Below are 16,425 nucleotides of genomic sequence, written 5' to 3'. Positions count from 1 at the left end.
TTTATAAGTCAAAAGATGATGTTGTAGCATAAACATGACTAAAAACTCATCATTCAATTTAATTTGTAGTCTCACAAAATGGTAACACAAAAAATAGCAATTTCCTCAATCAACAAAAAATGAAATCCAAAACAAAAATGAACAACAACAACAAAAAAAACCTGAATCAATGTCTCAAACAAATTCAACAATCCATATCTAATATGATCCCCATCCAAATTTAGATGTTGGTTCAAACAATCCAAGTCTTTGAATGAGTTTCTTCACCATGTCACCAGCTACATAAGAAAGCACTGAGGCAACAGCACCAGTGCTAACATAGTAAAACACTGTTTGGAAATATGTTAAGTAACTGTTTGGTCTCTTAATATATGTTTTGGCAATGGAAAGCAATGTGATGCATAGTAGTGAAGCTCCTGCAACTGCTGCTAGCTTGAAATCCTTTTCATCACTTTCTTGAAATGTGAATCCATATACTATTGGTGGTACTAGTCCAAAAATAATGAATGATAAGATTGCAATGAAAGCATGAAGAATGAAATTCTCCCTTTGTCCTAGTAATTCATTGTATTTATCCACCACTTCATTTGTGTTGCTTCTTTTAGGTTGATCAGATTTTAGTTCCTTAAGCTGCAAATTTATCATACTTTTATTATTTGACAAATGTCAATATAAATAATTATTTATATAGAAATTCAAAAAATAAGATAAATCAACTAGCTTGAAGTTAAATATTTTGAACATATAACTCACATTATGACCAAGTGCAAAAAGTCCCCCAATCAAGTTTGCAATAGCAAGTGCAACAATGTTCACTGCAAAATATCAGTAACATTGTAAGATAATTTGATGCATTAATTCCTCTTATCTTTTCCTTAGGAAACATCTTTATTAAATGATGCAAAGTGGCAATTAAAATTGTTGCACAAAAATTTCTAGTGAGCATAACACAGAGGAAGAATATTGACATGAAATACAATTGAATGTCTTACATGTGGTAGCATCAGCACTGGCTGCAGATGTAACAACACTAAGGCTTGCTAGTAATTCAGTCAAACCACCATACACAATACTTTTCACAATCTCCAATGTCTTGTTACTTGTTTGTACATGTGGCTCACTATGAGTTAGAAGTGGTGTTCTTTCAGTTATAGTGGGAATTACTTCTTCACTAGGTCCTGCCCAACAAAATGTACAAACATTATCTCATTATTTCATTGCAGTGTTTTCTTGCAAAACTATAGTGCCAAAAAAATAATTCATTCAAATTTAGATTACTCAACAAGAAACAATGGTATATACCTGTAAATGCTCCATCAACTTTAATTTCCTCAAGGTCTGGCTGTTTCTTGTCTTCAAAGTCGGTTTCGGGTTGTTTCGACAGAGTATCCCGAGTAACAGGAGCTATAACATTCCAATCACTCTTTTCTTTAGAAGCAGTTTCAGGTTTCTTGGTATTAGATACCTTAGAATCACCACCACCTATAACACCCCAATTATTCCAAAAATGTTTCTTCTTTGTTGCAGCTTGACTTTTTTGAGGTCCTGCTTCAAGAATGACCACATCTTCAATGATTTGCACTGTTTGGTTTCCTGAGCCATCTTCAATTTTAATGGTTTGTTTTATGGTACCTGTGGCTACTGATTGACTAAGTTTTGGTTCCTCATGTTGTGTTGCAACATTGAATGTTTGTTCATTGATTTCAGGGTTTGTTTGGTTAACTAATGAACCAATTACTGATTAATTGATGCCACATACATGCAAAATATAGAGAGTGCTATCAGTTAAAATTGAATATTTTAGATACATTATAAAACAACTTATATATGGTATAACATGATAATCACCTACAAAGTTAATCATTGTGTAACTAAGTTCAATAAACAAAGTTCATAAGGTTAGATTAATCCAAATATATTATTACCTTGATCAGTTAATGCTCCATCATTCTCTTTAGATACCAATCCAGGGAATAACCAACTACCTGTTCAAGCCAAAGAAAAATATAGTTCAAAACTTTTGGGTATATGTCATGTTTCATGCCATCATTTAAAAAAAAATTATATGTTACAATTTTATATTTAAAAAACAAGAATCTAAACATAATTTAAAGTTTGTTTTAAATGAAAATTGTTTTGAGTTGTTTTTTTAAAAATATTTTTCAATCTATATTTTTTATTAAAAAAATTAATTTTTATTATAGTAAACAAGTACAAGAAATTATGTTTCTTTTTAAAAAAAATCTCTATATTATTGATTACTGAAATTGATTGTTTATAATGTTTAACAAACTCAAATTTTGTACTGTATATGAGCTAAAAAAAATGTACCTATTGGAATGAGGAAACTGAAACATGATGAGCATCTTATGTTATCATTTGGTGGCTGAACTTGAATGTAGACTTTTTGAATGTACACCTTTTGGATACAAACATTACAATTTGGACAATAGAATCCATGTGTTGGTGGTTTCTCAAACACATTTTCCAAATACAATTCTTGCTTTTCTTGATCATTTTCTTTTATTACATTAATTTTCCCACTTTCATTTGTCACATTGGTCAAATAAGTAGAATCCTCAGGAAGAGGAGGATCAGAAGCAGGTAAAATTGTGTCTTTCTCCATATCCTCTTTTTGGATTATCATTTCAGCATTTTTTTCTGCTATCACCACTTCAAATTTTGGCTTTGTTTCAGATTCAATGAAATCTAGCCCTCCACCTATGAGTGCATAAAATTCATTTAGCATAATCATTAAACATAAATATTTTTTAGACACAAAAGTTCACATTGGACACTTCCAAACTCATTTTAAGATGTAAATATTATTTAAATTATACTCTTTCATATTTACTAGAAATGCAATTAATTTTTATATTAGTGGGATGTGAAATATTTAGTGTCAAAGTTATGTTAATTTTTTTTTAAATTAATATATTAAATGATTTTTCTCCATCTTAATTATCGTTCTTAAATATAGGATTTCATCTATCAAATCACAAGAATTTAGAAAATTGCTAGTAATATTAAATTTGTTGACAATTAATATTAGTTTTACAATTTTATCTTTTAAAAGAGAGAATTAGCAAATATTTTTATTATAGTAAATAAATAATTAATACAATTCAAAATTTAAATACAACCTCTTATGTAGAAGGGACATAAATATTTCTAAAAAACGTCTTATATTTATCCTACACACAGATTTAGGTTTATATATATATATATATTTAAAAACTAGTCAATATATCCTATCTTACAAAATATATACCAAAATGTTATACGTTTTTTCAGAAAGTCGCATCCCCGCGACCATTTTTTTTTTGAAGTAGGAGGTCATATCCCTAAGATGCAACAATCTATAAATTTCTAATATTTGTATGCGACTTCCTACTGCGGAAAAAAAAAGTAGTCGCATGGCGGTGATGCGAGTTCCTGATAATAAAAAAAAAAAAGGTATTTTGTTATATATTTTTCAAAGTAAGATATATTGGTTAGTTTTTTTTCTTTCAATATATATATATATTTAAACCACATATTTAGTGTTTTTGTTTTTATATATAAAAATAGCAAGGGGTATATTATTCCTCGATAAGGTACTTCATTTTTATTCATTGTGACACACTCTTAAAGATACTTGATCAAAGAACTATAATAATAGCCAAATTAAGCCGAAGCTGTAAAATTATATATACACTTCTAAGAATTTTTTTGAACTTAAATCGGTATCATATCATGAAGCCATCTTCAGTCACTATCTAAATCACTCCATTATGAATTGAAGAGAAACTAGTAATTTTTTTTGTAAGATAATAAAATATACTAATGAATTTTGTGCTCCTACAATTTTTACCTTTGACTTCTATGTCCTTATCTGAACTGCTACTATTGCTGCTACTGCTGTTGCTGCTGCTATTGTGCCGGATAATTCGCTTTCTTTGCAAGTTAATTTCTTCAACCTCATTCTCATTCTCAGCTTCATTATTCCACTGATTTTCAATAACTTCCATTTTTCTCTACCACTTCTATGCCTCTTTTTTGCTGTGTCTTATAATATATAGCAACTCATCTCAATTTATAAGGAAACTTTTACATTTGAAATTATTAAGGAGACATATTAATTTTATATGCATTGGTTGTTAGGTGTGAAATTCCATTTAAATTCCAACTACGGGCCAACTAGCTAGTTGATAGTTGATACCATGAACGAAAATTCGCAATCAATAAAATATTAAAATATATGAAAACAAGATGTTTTTCATGGTGTCAACAATAAATAAAGGATCATTGATGCATGTCGTTTGCACGTTAATTATTTTCTTTGACTATTTATATATATTATTTTCAAATTATATATAACCCACTTCTTGTTTTTTTTTTAGTCAATCCTTATTTTTCATTGAGAAAGAATAAAACCTATAGAAGGATGTAAAAAACTGTAAAACTCATTTGGCATGAATAGGTACCACAAACTCTATCAAAAAATACAACTTAATTCATAATTGCGATGACATCCGTAAATAAAGGCTTCAATTCGATTCAAAATTCTCTACTTTTCATATTTAAAATATGTGAGTATAAACATTAAGTTATATGACAAAAGAAAAAGTGTCACAAAATATGTTTAATGATTTGTAAATAATAAAATAATATTATGACAACAAAGTATTTTATTTCGTGTAAATCAAATATCTTCTGAGCATAAATGTAGAAATCAATCATTCAATGTTCGACGCATAACTGTGAATTATTGACTCCTACACATATAACCAAGTATATACTAGAATATTATTATTATTATTATTATTATTATTATTATTATTATTATTATTATTATTATTATTATTATTATTATTATTATTATTGTTAATTTCAATTTAATGTATGTTAGAAGATTCCGTTTATTTTCTTTCTCTCTTTTCATATCATATAATTAAGATGTTAAAGTATCAACGCTTTTTTCAGACAAAATTTTTCTACGAAAGCTTTTTTTTTTTTGACTAAGCAAGTCTGAAAGCTTATTGCTTAGTTAATAAAATAATAGCTTCTTTTTTCATTAAAAAACATCATAACTTTTTTTTTTGGACAAAAAAAGCTAGTAAATTATTATTAAATGGGCACGATTTGAAACGACTTACACGAAACACGTGTTGCCCGTGATCTTTCTATTAAGAATCCAAATCAAAACAGAAGCTGGTCCATCAACTTAGGAAAAAAAAATGTAATTAAGGGAATTTCTTTTCCCTTTATATTTGATAAAAAATACTCGAAAGTATAGATTTAGATGATCTCAATTTACTTAGAAGAACTTTTAGTGAAAAAAGTATTGTGTTTTTATTTAAAAGTATATTTTTACAGAGGTTGTCTAATATGATTTTAATCTAAAGGCGGATTACGCTATTTTAATAAGATATTCTATATTTTTTGTATTTTATTGTTATAAAATCATTTTTTATCATAAAGAGTAAAAAATTATGTAATAAAAAAATGTTAAAATTTGAGTGGTTCAATGTCTTTTTTTCTTAAATTTTAGATCCAAAATTCTAAATAAATAAATTGATAAATCCTTATGGTTAAATATTTATAAAAAAAAATGATTATTTTTTTCCTTACTAGAACCCTAAAAAACAAAAAGATTTTATTTTTTTCAGTTCTTTTACTCTTGTTACTCCTTGGTCCTTCATGTTTGTGAAGAAAAAAAAAATTAATTTATTTTCATAATTAAAAATCTCCTTTACAAACAATTATGTCTTTACATTCATATCAATTTTTTTTCTCTGGTTGAGAATATTGTGAATGAGATTTTGTCATGTAAAAACATCGACGCATTGACTAATATGTCTAAAAAAAACATAATGATCGATTAATATCGCATCAAATATAATAAAATTTATTATTATCATGTGACTTATAAAAAGAATAAAGAACATATAAAGGTACCAAACTCAAACTTCATACAAAACACCTAAATTCTTTTAAAATATTATTATAATTTAGATTTTAATATTTGAATAAGTTGCATTTTATAAATCATAATAAACTATTTTAATACAAAAAAATTACATCTACTCTGCATTCAGAGTTGTTTGATATAGTTGACCGAACTTTATTACCACACATTTTGTATTCTTTGATTTATTGTTTGTTCTCTATTCTTTTAGATTGAGATGCTGTTCTAACATTTATCAAATGTTTGTAATCCCTAAATTATTAATACAAGGTCAAAGAAAAATGGATCCAGCTAGATGTTAACTCGTCTTCACATTAGGCTGAGATACTGAAAGATTTAAAGAATATTATAATACCATAACCGAAGGTTTACTATTCGGTAACGTTCAAAAGATTTAAAAAAAATATATACATCTTGAATGTGAACACAATACTTCCCACTTCCCACGTATATATATATATTATTCATTGTATTTATACAATAAATAATATAATTTTTTTATTAAAAAATTAAGTATATAAATTTTCAATTTATTTTAATTTTTTTATTTATTATCTGAGACATATTTTTTGTGACAATATACAAGTTTATACAATTATCTAAAATGAATTATTTGATAAAGTAATTCATCTCATAATTACTATTGGAGTTAACAAATTTCTATCTATTTATTAATATTAATTTCTTTTACTGAATTTATCAATATTAATTAATATATATTTGATAATGCGTATGATGTATGTACTATACTATCATATAAAAATCTATATACTATAGAAACTTAAATATTTGCAACCTGTCCTACCAATCCTTGAGTATTTTCAACCCTTTACAAAAAATAACATTTTTTGGTACGATGAATAATATTTAATTATATCGCGTACGAGTTAGCAAACCGTAAAATATTAATAAAATAATGTTGATAAGGTTTTTTCATTCTCTTGATAACTGGCCAGATAGACTTTCACCAAAACACAATTCAATTTAAAGAAATATACATATTTTTGCAAATATTTGACTTTTCTTTAAATAGTGATGTGGAAAGAAATGTTAAACTTAAACCTAACATAGATTCAATGATATGTAGCATACTGTAAAAGAACCATATACACAACTAATACTTAGACAGGAGAACTCGATCAAAATTTGAATTAGAAAGGAAAGCATGCGAGAGTCGACCTAAAACAATTAATAGTATTCTAAATAAATAAATAAATAAATTAATTAATAATAGGATCTCCAAAAAATATTATTATGCTTCGTATTTTAATATTTTTAAAACAAATAAAATCTTATTTAAAATTAATATTATTTCAATAAAATTAATATTATCTATATCATTAATTGAAAAAAAATTATATAAAATTGATTATATTAATTAATTTAATATAAATAATTTTATATTATAAAGTGTCTAAAAAATACTTTTTATAAATTTTTTAGTAATTTGATCAAAATACTATTATAGATTTTAATAGATCTTATTAAAATTTGTGTTATACCTTCATATATGTTGAAGAAAAACTTACAATTACAAAATATGATAGCAAAGGGGGATGTAATCATTGCATATGTTTGGCTGTTTTATCTCGTTTTGAGATATTGGTAGTTGACCAGTCTTTTTGTAGTTTTTTCAACTCACTACAAGAAATTTTGTCTTTAGTGACAGTGATGATTCGTAGGTAACAGTATAAATATTCGTAGGGATAACCTAAGTTACTTATACCGAGGGTTTTTTTGTATGTAATTATTCAATACCTGCAGATTTTCTCCGTGTCTATAGGATATAGTGACAGAATTTTTCCCGTTGCTGTAAATATTTGATTTTTCCTACAAACATTTCACCGCTGGTATATATTTTAGCTATAATTTTTAAAAGTTATACCTACGAGTTTGATTTTGTTGCTATACATTTAAGTGACAACTTATTTCTGTTGGTATAGGTTTTAACAGTAAGAAATTTGCTATAAGGACTAAATCAATCTCTCTCTCTCTCTCTCTCTACATATATATATATATATATATATATATATATATATCAAAATAAAATAAAAGGTGTTTATCGTATATTTTAAAAATTAAAAGAAAAGTATTACAATGATAAAACAATAGTTAAACAATATTCGCCATAGTGCATTGTAGTGTATTTTTACTTAGTAGTGGAAAATGTCTTACTAACATTTAAAATACACATCTTATGTCATACATAACAATCTCAAAAAATATTAAGAAATTGAGTCCATTAAATTGCAAATATTCCATCTTCAACAACAAATTAGCTTTTAATCTTCACTTACAATCAATAGAATAAAAAATGAATAAATACACGATTGAATATAAAAATATTACTAATAAAATAGAGAAAATATTAATGATTTTAGTCAAAATTAACTAATACTATCTAATTACCATTTTCATTATTTTCATTGTTGTTTGGACTAAGTGAATTCAAATGGTTTTGAGCACTAGTAGCATCAGGAACCTATCATAAAAAATAGAAAATGTTACTTATGAAAAATACGAGTATGAAACTTATGTAGCTAGTTGGATAAGATTAATAACTTATGATATACCTGTCTTGCAGCTTGTATTATATCATTCACATCTTCTCCAGAAAATCAATTTTGAATTAAAGTCATCACATTTGCTAACAAGCTTTCCATATTCTTAACTCTTCCGCGCAACTCTTCATTTCCAGATACACAAACCTTCGATTTTTTAGAATGAGGAATCTTGCCCATACATCGCACACGTCCGTTTTTATCAGGTCATTGTACTTGATAAAATATGTCATCCTTCCAAGATATAGAACCTTGTGTGTCTTGCGTTGATTGAGAAGTTCCAGCCTCATTACTTCATATTTGACATATTTATCCCAATATAATATGCAATCATTGGGACAAGCATGAATCTTCTCATACTCCAAACCTAATCTTGAAACAATCTTTTTAGTTTCATAATATGACTTTGGCAAAATATTTTCTTTTGGTAAAATATCTTTTAGTAAATCAAACAACATGGAGAATGACTTGTCACTCCACCTATGAAGACACTTTAAATGATACAAATGCACCATAAATGATAGCTTGCTATACTTCTTACAGTTGGGGTAAAACATTTGCTCATTCTCCTTCACAAATTCGTAAAATTTAGAGTTTTCTCTAACTTCGATAATTCTTTCACCTTCACCACAAATTGGCTCTTCTGTAGAATGAATTCCAAATACTCATGAACTAATCCATCCATGTCATGCTCCATTTCTACATTTTGTTTAAAGTTCTATGTTTTTCACCATGATATATCCATTGTCTATAGCCTCTAAGAAATCCACGGCGTGAATAAGAGTGACAATTGCCACATTTTGTACAAGGGAACATTATTTTTCCATTGATTTATGAATTTTGAATAGAAAATTCTAGAAATTCATTAACTCCTCGAATATATTCTTCCCTTTGTTTTGATGGATCACACATCCATTCTCTATAAGCCATTTGGAAAAATTAACTGAAAATGGATGATGCAAATTTTAAAAATCAATAATTTTTTCCCTTTTTTTTTGTTTTAACACAAAGATAAATTAAAGACACAATCAACTAGAAATATAATCAAATTTCAAGCACATAATACAAATCCTAAAAATTTAACAAGCTGAAAATTCGAATGCACAACTTGCTAAGTATAATCAATCCATTAAAAAAGGAACTTTCTTGGTGTCATCTGATTTTTTTTTCTTTTTAAAAATGGAAGGTCATGCAAACATTATCATTAACAAAGCAACTCAGCCACAATATCAAAGTGCCACAAACATTATCCTGATTCCGATGAACTCTAGCTTCAGCATACTTCACAATTCAAACCAAGTGAAGAACATGGTATTCAACAACAACATCAGATCATGGTATTCAACATAAAAAGGAACAAAAAAATTCTTGTTTTATTTTTATTTTTATAATGAACAAATTTTTTGTCAAGAACATGGTATTCAACAACAACATCAGATTATCAACAACAAGAGTATGAAAACTTATCATTGTTAGCTCTTAAGATTATAAGAGTACCAAAATAAAAATTTATTTACTTTTGAATTTCTTTATAAAAAAATTTAAAATTGCAATGATTATATGTTATTGGTGATTTTTAGGTAAAGGCAATCCAACAATATTTAATCAGTACAACTGCGGGAGTTCATACAAGTTAGAAGGTAAACTTATTTGTACCAGAGGAAATTTTACAAATGAATTCAAAATGACTTCAAGTTTTAAAGCTAAAATTGGTTCAAAAAGGGTTTTTGGATAGTTACTTTTGAATAAACAAATTAACTGTAGAAAGATAGTTGAATTGTAAAAGACACAAAAGTTAATGAAAATTAAAATAGCTTAAAAAAAATACATAAAGTAAAAGCTTAAAAGTTAAATTGCAATATGAACTTCAAATTTGAATCAATCGTAATAAATAATTGAATTGGAATTTTTGAAAGAAGAAAAATAAAAAAAAAATTAATAGAAATTAAAGACGTGAGGTTGTGAAGGAGAGGGAGCCATGCAGAAAGAGACCATTTCTTTTGAAATAGTATCGTGCTCATATTAGTAGAGACAATTTTTTTTAATATCCTCAATTTTATTTTGATTCACTAGGGAAAGCTCCCTTCCAATAGATCTAACTCTCTATATATGCTAAAATGCATCTTTCTTTTATTCTTGATGAAAAGAAAATAACAACCTAGAAAAATTCTTTATTAAAATTGAATACACTTCCAATTAACGGTTAGTCATATTTCTATTAGATGCATGCAATCGGCTAATAGTTAGTTTTTACAAGTTATTAATTAGTCTATTTAATTAAAGATCTGATATAATCACTTTGTAATTAGATTATACTCTTTAATTTCAATAAAGTTCTTTTTTTATAGATTCTTAACTTTCTTTCAATTGTGAAAATAATAAGAAACAATTTCATTATATGCATTATATATTATATAGGTAGTTTTTTCCTTTTTTTTTGAAAAAAAGATGTATCATATCTTATAAGTAGTTAGAATAGTGGTGCAATTTTTTTTATCATTTCATCTATGATAAAAAAAATAATAATAGTTTACGAACAAACTTAGCAAATTTTATAGCATATTGCTTTGATTTTTTTAAGAATATGCAGTATATAATATTAATTAACTCATATTTCTTTCTCTAGTTAATTATTGGTTAAAAATGAAGTGTATAGAAACTGAAAGGGATATATATGCTTTATAGAAAAAAATAATTAAAAACATACTACAATATGTTGTGATGCTCACAGACCTAGATTAAATGCTACATATATTTTTCTTATTAAAAAGATTAATAAAAATCTTTTGCGAAATTACACTGATGTAACAAGAATGACAAGAAATAGAGGTATTAAATTCCAAAGAGCATGTTATCAAGGGAAATATTTTTCGTAAAATAGATAGCATATAATATAATTTTATTTTAATCAAACATATATTGCCATGACATATGCATGGCACAAATAAAAATACCACAAAAAGTAAAATAAAAATATATATAACCTTGGACAAGCTAGCTAAGACATGACTAGTAATATCCAAAGTTATTTAGCTAAAATTATTATTATAATAATAATACTTTAATTCTCACACACAATTATATTTTGGTATATATAAGCCATAGCCATGGCCACATTAAACTCTCATCACGGAACATTAGGGGAAATAGCCACGCTTTGAGCTTTAGAACCATCACTCTCTGTCACGGCGGTTTGGTGATTATAAATACACGTATTATAGTACGCAGGGCAGGGAGAGATAAAAAGCCAACAAAGCTTATACAAAATCACACAAGTTAAAATATCCGGCGGCGGCGGCGGCGGAAACGGAAACTGTCCATAAAATTGAGGATTGGAATTAACACCACCATCCTTCATGGCGGCGGTTTCAGCATCCCTTCTAGCAGCTTCAATATGACCATTCATAATTGCGGCAATAAGGAGAATTAAAATAAAGGAACTTGTGATGCTTTTTGCCATAGTGTAGTATATGAGTTATTTTTCACTAGTTTTTGTATGGAATAATTTGGCACCAAAATCACTTTAATTTATAGTGCTAGAGGTGAGTGTGATGAGAACTATTAATTTTCTCAAATGGTAAGTGAATTAATTTTGCATTTGCGTGAGAATTTTGATTTACCAAAGTTAAAGTAGTTGGAACTATGGTTATAAATATTATGAATGATAGTATCCTTTTATGTATGTTGTTTAAGGTTGACCAGCTTATTGTTGCATATGGAATAAATAGAAAAAATTTAAATGATAGATTACATGTATGGACACATGAACGAATTGAAACATAGTGTGATCAATTAAGTGTTTGTCTTCACTTGTTAAATTGACAAGATTATTGTTGATGACTTTTTCAATATGTATAGTGAGTAACATTGTGTACATGTAATTACTAAATAGATGTTTTTTGATGTGTTTCTTTCTTCGTCAAATTATTTTATTGGTTGAGTTGTATTTTTATGCTCTTGAATTTTTTATGAGATGGAAATATTATTCTTTATTATTTTTGACATGGAATGTTATTCAGTTTGAGATGTGCAATGCACTTGTTGAAGGAAATGAGATTGGGCCCATTCATATGTATTTGATTTTGAATATAATTGAATTCTCTTTATTTAGTTTTTTTTTTGGTTTGGATATAAAATTTTATATTCTTTATAGAAGTTTTTCTTTTCCGCATAGATAGTTTTTTATTGGGATATAATTTTTTTTTTAATGGAAATTTTTGTTTTCCGTATAGATAGCGTGGTTAGTGAGTTATAAAACACTAAATGAATTACAAGAAAGAGGTCATAGGTTTTAAAAATTAATTTAAGTACTAAATTACTATCATTTACCTATAAAATAGATTGAAGTTTTTTAATTTTGAAAAATATTGAGGATCAATTTTCAAAGTTTGAAAAATATATAGGAACAAATTTTGCAAAATAAAAAAATGAATTAGATACTAATGTATAAAATTTGAAACATATATAAGTACCAATTTGCATTATTTGAAAAATTATTATGGCAAATATGATATATATTGGTATTTTATAGATTAAGGAAGGAATTTGAATTTTTTATTTATTATTATTAACAAAATTGTTTCTCTCATAGTTGATTTCTTACATATCCTTTGTGGTTATAATAAACTTTAAGAAAATTTTGAATATAAAAAATTTATAATTGATTCAATTAAGAATTATACAAAAATCACTTAAAAACTACACACAAATTTTGTCCTTTTATTAAACTAATCTAAATAAAAATTGAATTAATCAACAACAAAATTTGTCCAAACCGGAACCTAACTGCATATAGAAATTTCAATTCTTATTTATTTTATTATTAGATATTATATTAATATATTATTTGTTAACTTTATTTTTTTTAATAATGCTTTATTAGTTTAATGTAATATTTTTTTTCAATATTTCATATGTTTTAATTAATTGATCTTTTAAAAACTGGAACGAAGATTAAACCTATAAGATGTTCAGATCATGTTCAACGATTGAACTAAATGAATGATACGGAAATGAAGCAAAAAAATATATTTAAAAAGTAAAATACAAAAAAAAAAAAAAAATTAATAAATAACTAGTTTAACCAACTCTAGTTTAACCGCAATTTGACTAGACTAATATATTATCAAAATCAAACTAATCAATTATTTGATTTATTCTTAGTTCAATTAGTTGAGTGGTCTAGTTCCATCTAGAAAAAAAGTCGTTTAATTATCTCAAAATTAATTCTAAATAAATTGAAACAAACTAATTCGGTAAAGTTTAAATGAATTACACTGTAAAAATTGTTTATACGGACAATATTTAATTTATATATGATCCCAATAAAAAAAATAAATTTATTGTCCAAAATTATTCTTAATGACTAATAAATAGAGTCATTGAAAAAGTAAAAAGTTATATTAAATAAGTGCAGTTTAGAAAATTTATCATTAAATAAAAGAAAAATGATTGATTTTTGTCTATATATTTTTTTAAAAAACTAATTTTATTTATATTTTATTTTAGAAGAAGGATATAACAAGATTCTTCAAATCCCCATAGGTGTATAGTATATATGGATTTAGTGGTTTGATAGTATTGTTCAAGCCTTAAAGTTCATCACTCGGATGGAATTTAACTCCACTTTTATAAACATTGAATTGTCTTAATTAATATATTGTCTAACATAGCACTTCTAATTTCTTCCACAACTTCCAAATTATATGTGTATCTTAAAGTTCTACTTTTCTTGTACATAATGTGTCGCGGGAAATATATTATGTAGTACATAATTTCAATAGTGCAAATGAAGCACGAGGAATATTTAGCCAATACAAAAACAATTTAATTATCACTTTTGTAGGATGTAATTAACTTTCTATTTAGTTAACAATTGTATTGATGTGGTGTTGGTTAACATTTAATTTCATTTCATAATAATAAAGTAATCAAAAATTTAAATCATACTATTAAAATTTATAATATATATAAATTTAAAAGAAATATAATTTTAGTAGCGGATTAGATTTGTCCGTCGTTGTGGAACAAATATCATCAACTCAAAAAATGGTCACCATTCTTAGATTTTTATTTAAAAAAAAAATGTATTGTTTTCATGATCGTAGACTTTCTCATGTCACACTATGTAAAACTAAATAAGAATTGTTGTGCAAGGGATAGGGAAAATACAAGAAAGTATATAAATTAACTTTATTCATTTCAATTTGCATATTAAGATAACATATAGCACCATATTACAAAATGCATATCACAAAAATATAATAGATATATCTATAATCCTCGATTAATGGATACATGTATCCAATAAGAGGTAATTATTTAGCTATAAATATAGATATTATAATAATATTCTCACACTCACATTATATAATATATAATAAAACACAAGCCATGGTGTCACAATCTCATTCATGATCATGGCTGGCTTTTAGTTGGTGGAGTTAAAGAATTTGTAGGAAAGCAATCTGCTTTGTAGATATCACAAAATAAGGGTGGATCAATATTGAGCTCACAAAGTTTTTTCAACTCTTCACAAGATATCTGAGGAGGCACAATTGGAGATTGAGTTTGAGTATCGTAAACAAGATAATGATCTTTCTCTATTTCATCACCATAAGCACAATTGCCATTCAGAATTAATGCCACAACAAGAACAACTACAACAAATGAAGTAGTGATGGTTTTTGCCATAGTGTATTAAAATGATATTACACTTTTTTTAATTTGTTTTTCTCTTATTTCTTGGGATGAATTGGTTCCTTAATCGCTCCAATTTATAGAGCTAATGTTTTGCATAAATAACAAGTGAATTTAATACGGCTTTGCGTGAGGAAAATAATTTTCTTAAAATTGAAGACCGAGGTGGAACCATTAATTAGTATTAAGTATTTTTAATGTGTTGTTTCCTTTTATGATTATTATTTAATTAAGGTTGATTGACTAGCTTATTAATAGGAGTGAATGACATAGTGGAAATTTTATGTTGGTTGTGAGAATTATACTATATCAAGCTCAAAAAGCTTTGTGGTAATTAATTGATATTGGTGGTTGAAAACTAATTTGCTTTCTAATTAGGAACTAATTGAACCAACTCTAGTTCAACCGTAGTTCGACTAGACTAGAAGTATAGATGTGAATAGGAACCATGAGTTAGCCCAAATTAATTGTAAAAAAAATAAAATTGAAACAACACTTATTCAGTAAATACCTTATAAAAATGAAAATAAATTAAATTACTTAAATTAATTTTAACAAAATATCTCATATATTTCATGTTGAAACTTTTATAAAATTATTATCCAAAGTAATTTACATTATTGTAAAATTTCTTCATCAAAACACAATTTTACTAATTCTATATATCTTTAGGAGTTGTTTAATTATCTATCTCAAATTTCAGAAATATATTGGATTCTCCTTTAAATTGGAGTGAAATATATTACTGAAATCGTAAGGTTATATTCATTACATGATAAATTTGTTATTGACTTATTTTTTCTCTTTTAATTTATTTATTATTGTCTGATTCAATTATGATTTAATCTGTAGAATCAATTAAATCGCAATTCAAAAACTACGTCAATTTGATATTAGATTCAGTTTTTAAAACATTGTCTTGCATTTTTACCAGAAAAAAGTAAAACTGCAATGTGTAGTGAAAAATTTCAATAGGGCAAATGAAGCACATGGAATTAGACAATTACAAAACAATTTAATTATAATTATCATTCTTTGTAGGAAGAAATCTTGGATGGTATAACTTTCTATAATGTCCCAAAAATATATTTGAAAAAATTCATATACCTCTTTAATTATGTGTTTTGCTAGGTTTCCTTAGTTTAGAGAAAGTATTTTCTTTATGTTCTATATTTTGGTATTAATTTTTAAAAAGATTATACATACTTTTGTTTA

General features: G+C 26.0%; 1 protein-coding gene across 1 annotated transcript; it reads right to left on the bottom strand.

Annotated features, from left to right (window-relative positions):
* Positions 1–21: 21 nt before the first annotated feature.
* LOC101506365 (uncharacterized) lies at positions 22–4,108 on the bottom strand. The gene is made up of 7 exons (XM_004510232.4): positions 3,854–4,108; positions 2,332–2,721; positions 1,926–1,985; positions 1,303–1,737; positions 993–1,178; positions 754–815; positions 22–630 (listed from the first exon to the last, which is right to left on the bottom strand). The coding sequence occupies exons 1-7, from the start codon at positions 4,008–4,010 to the stop codon at positions 199–201; spliced, it is 1,722 nt and encodes a 573-aa protein (XP_004510289.1). The 5' UTR covers positions 4,011–4,108; the 3' UTR covers positions 22–198.
* Between the last annotated feature and the right edge of the window lie 12,317 nt (positions 4,109–16,425).

The sequence above is a fragment of the Cicer arietinum genome, chromosome 7 (genome assembly GCF_000331145.2).
Source record: "Cicer arietinum cultivar CDC Frontier isolate Library 1 chromosome 7, Cicar.CDCFrontier_v2.0, whole genome shotgun sequence".
NCBI lineage: Eukaryota > Viridiplantae > Streptophyta > Magnoliopsida > Fabales > Fabaceae > Cicer > Cicer arietinum.
This window is presented reverse-complemented; position numbering and strand designations above follow the sequence as displayed.

Coding starts and splice junctions, on each gene's coding strand:
- LOC101506365 (XM_004510232.4), bottom strand. CDS start 4,010: ATGGAAGTTATTGAAAATCAGTGGAATAATGAAGCTGAGAATGAGAAT. Junction 1,986..2,331: donor CAGTTTCCTCATTCCAATAG/GTACATTTTTTT, acceptor TGGCTTGAACAG/GTAGTTGGTTATTCCCTGGA. Junction 816..992: donor CAGTGCTGATGCTACCACAT/GTAAGACATTCA, acceptor GATATTTTGCAG/TGAACATTGTTGCACTTGCT.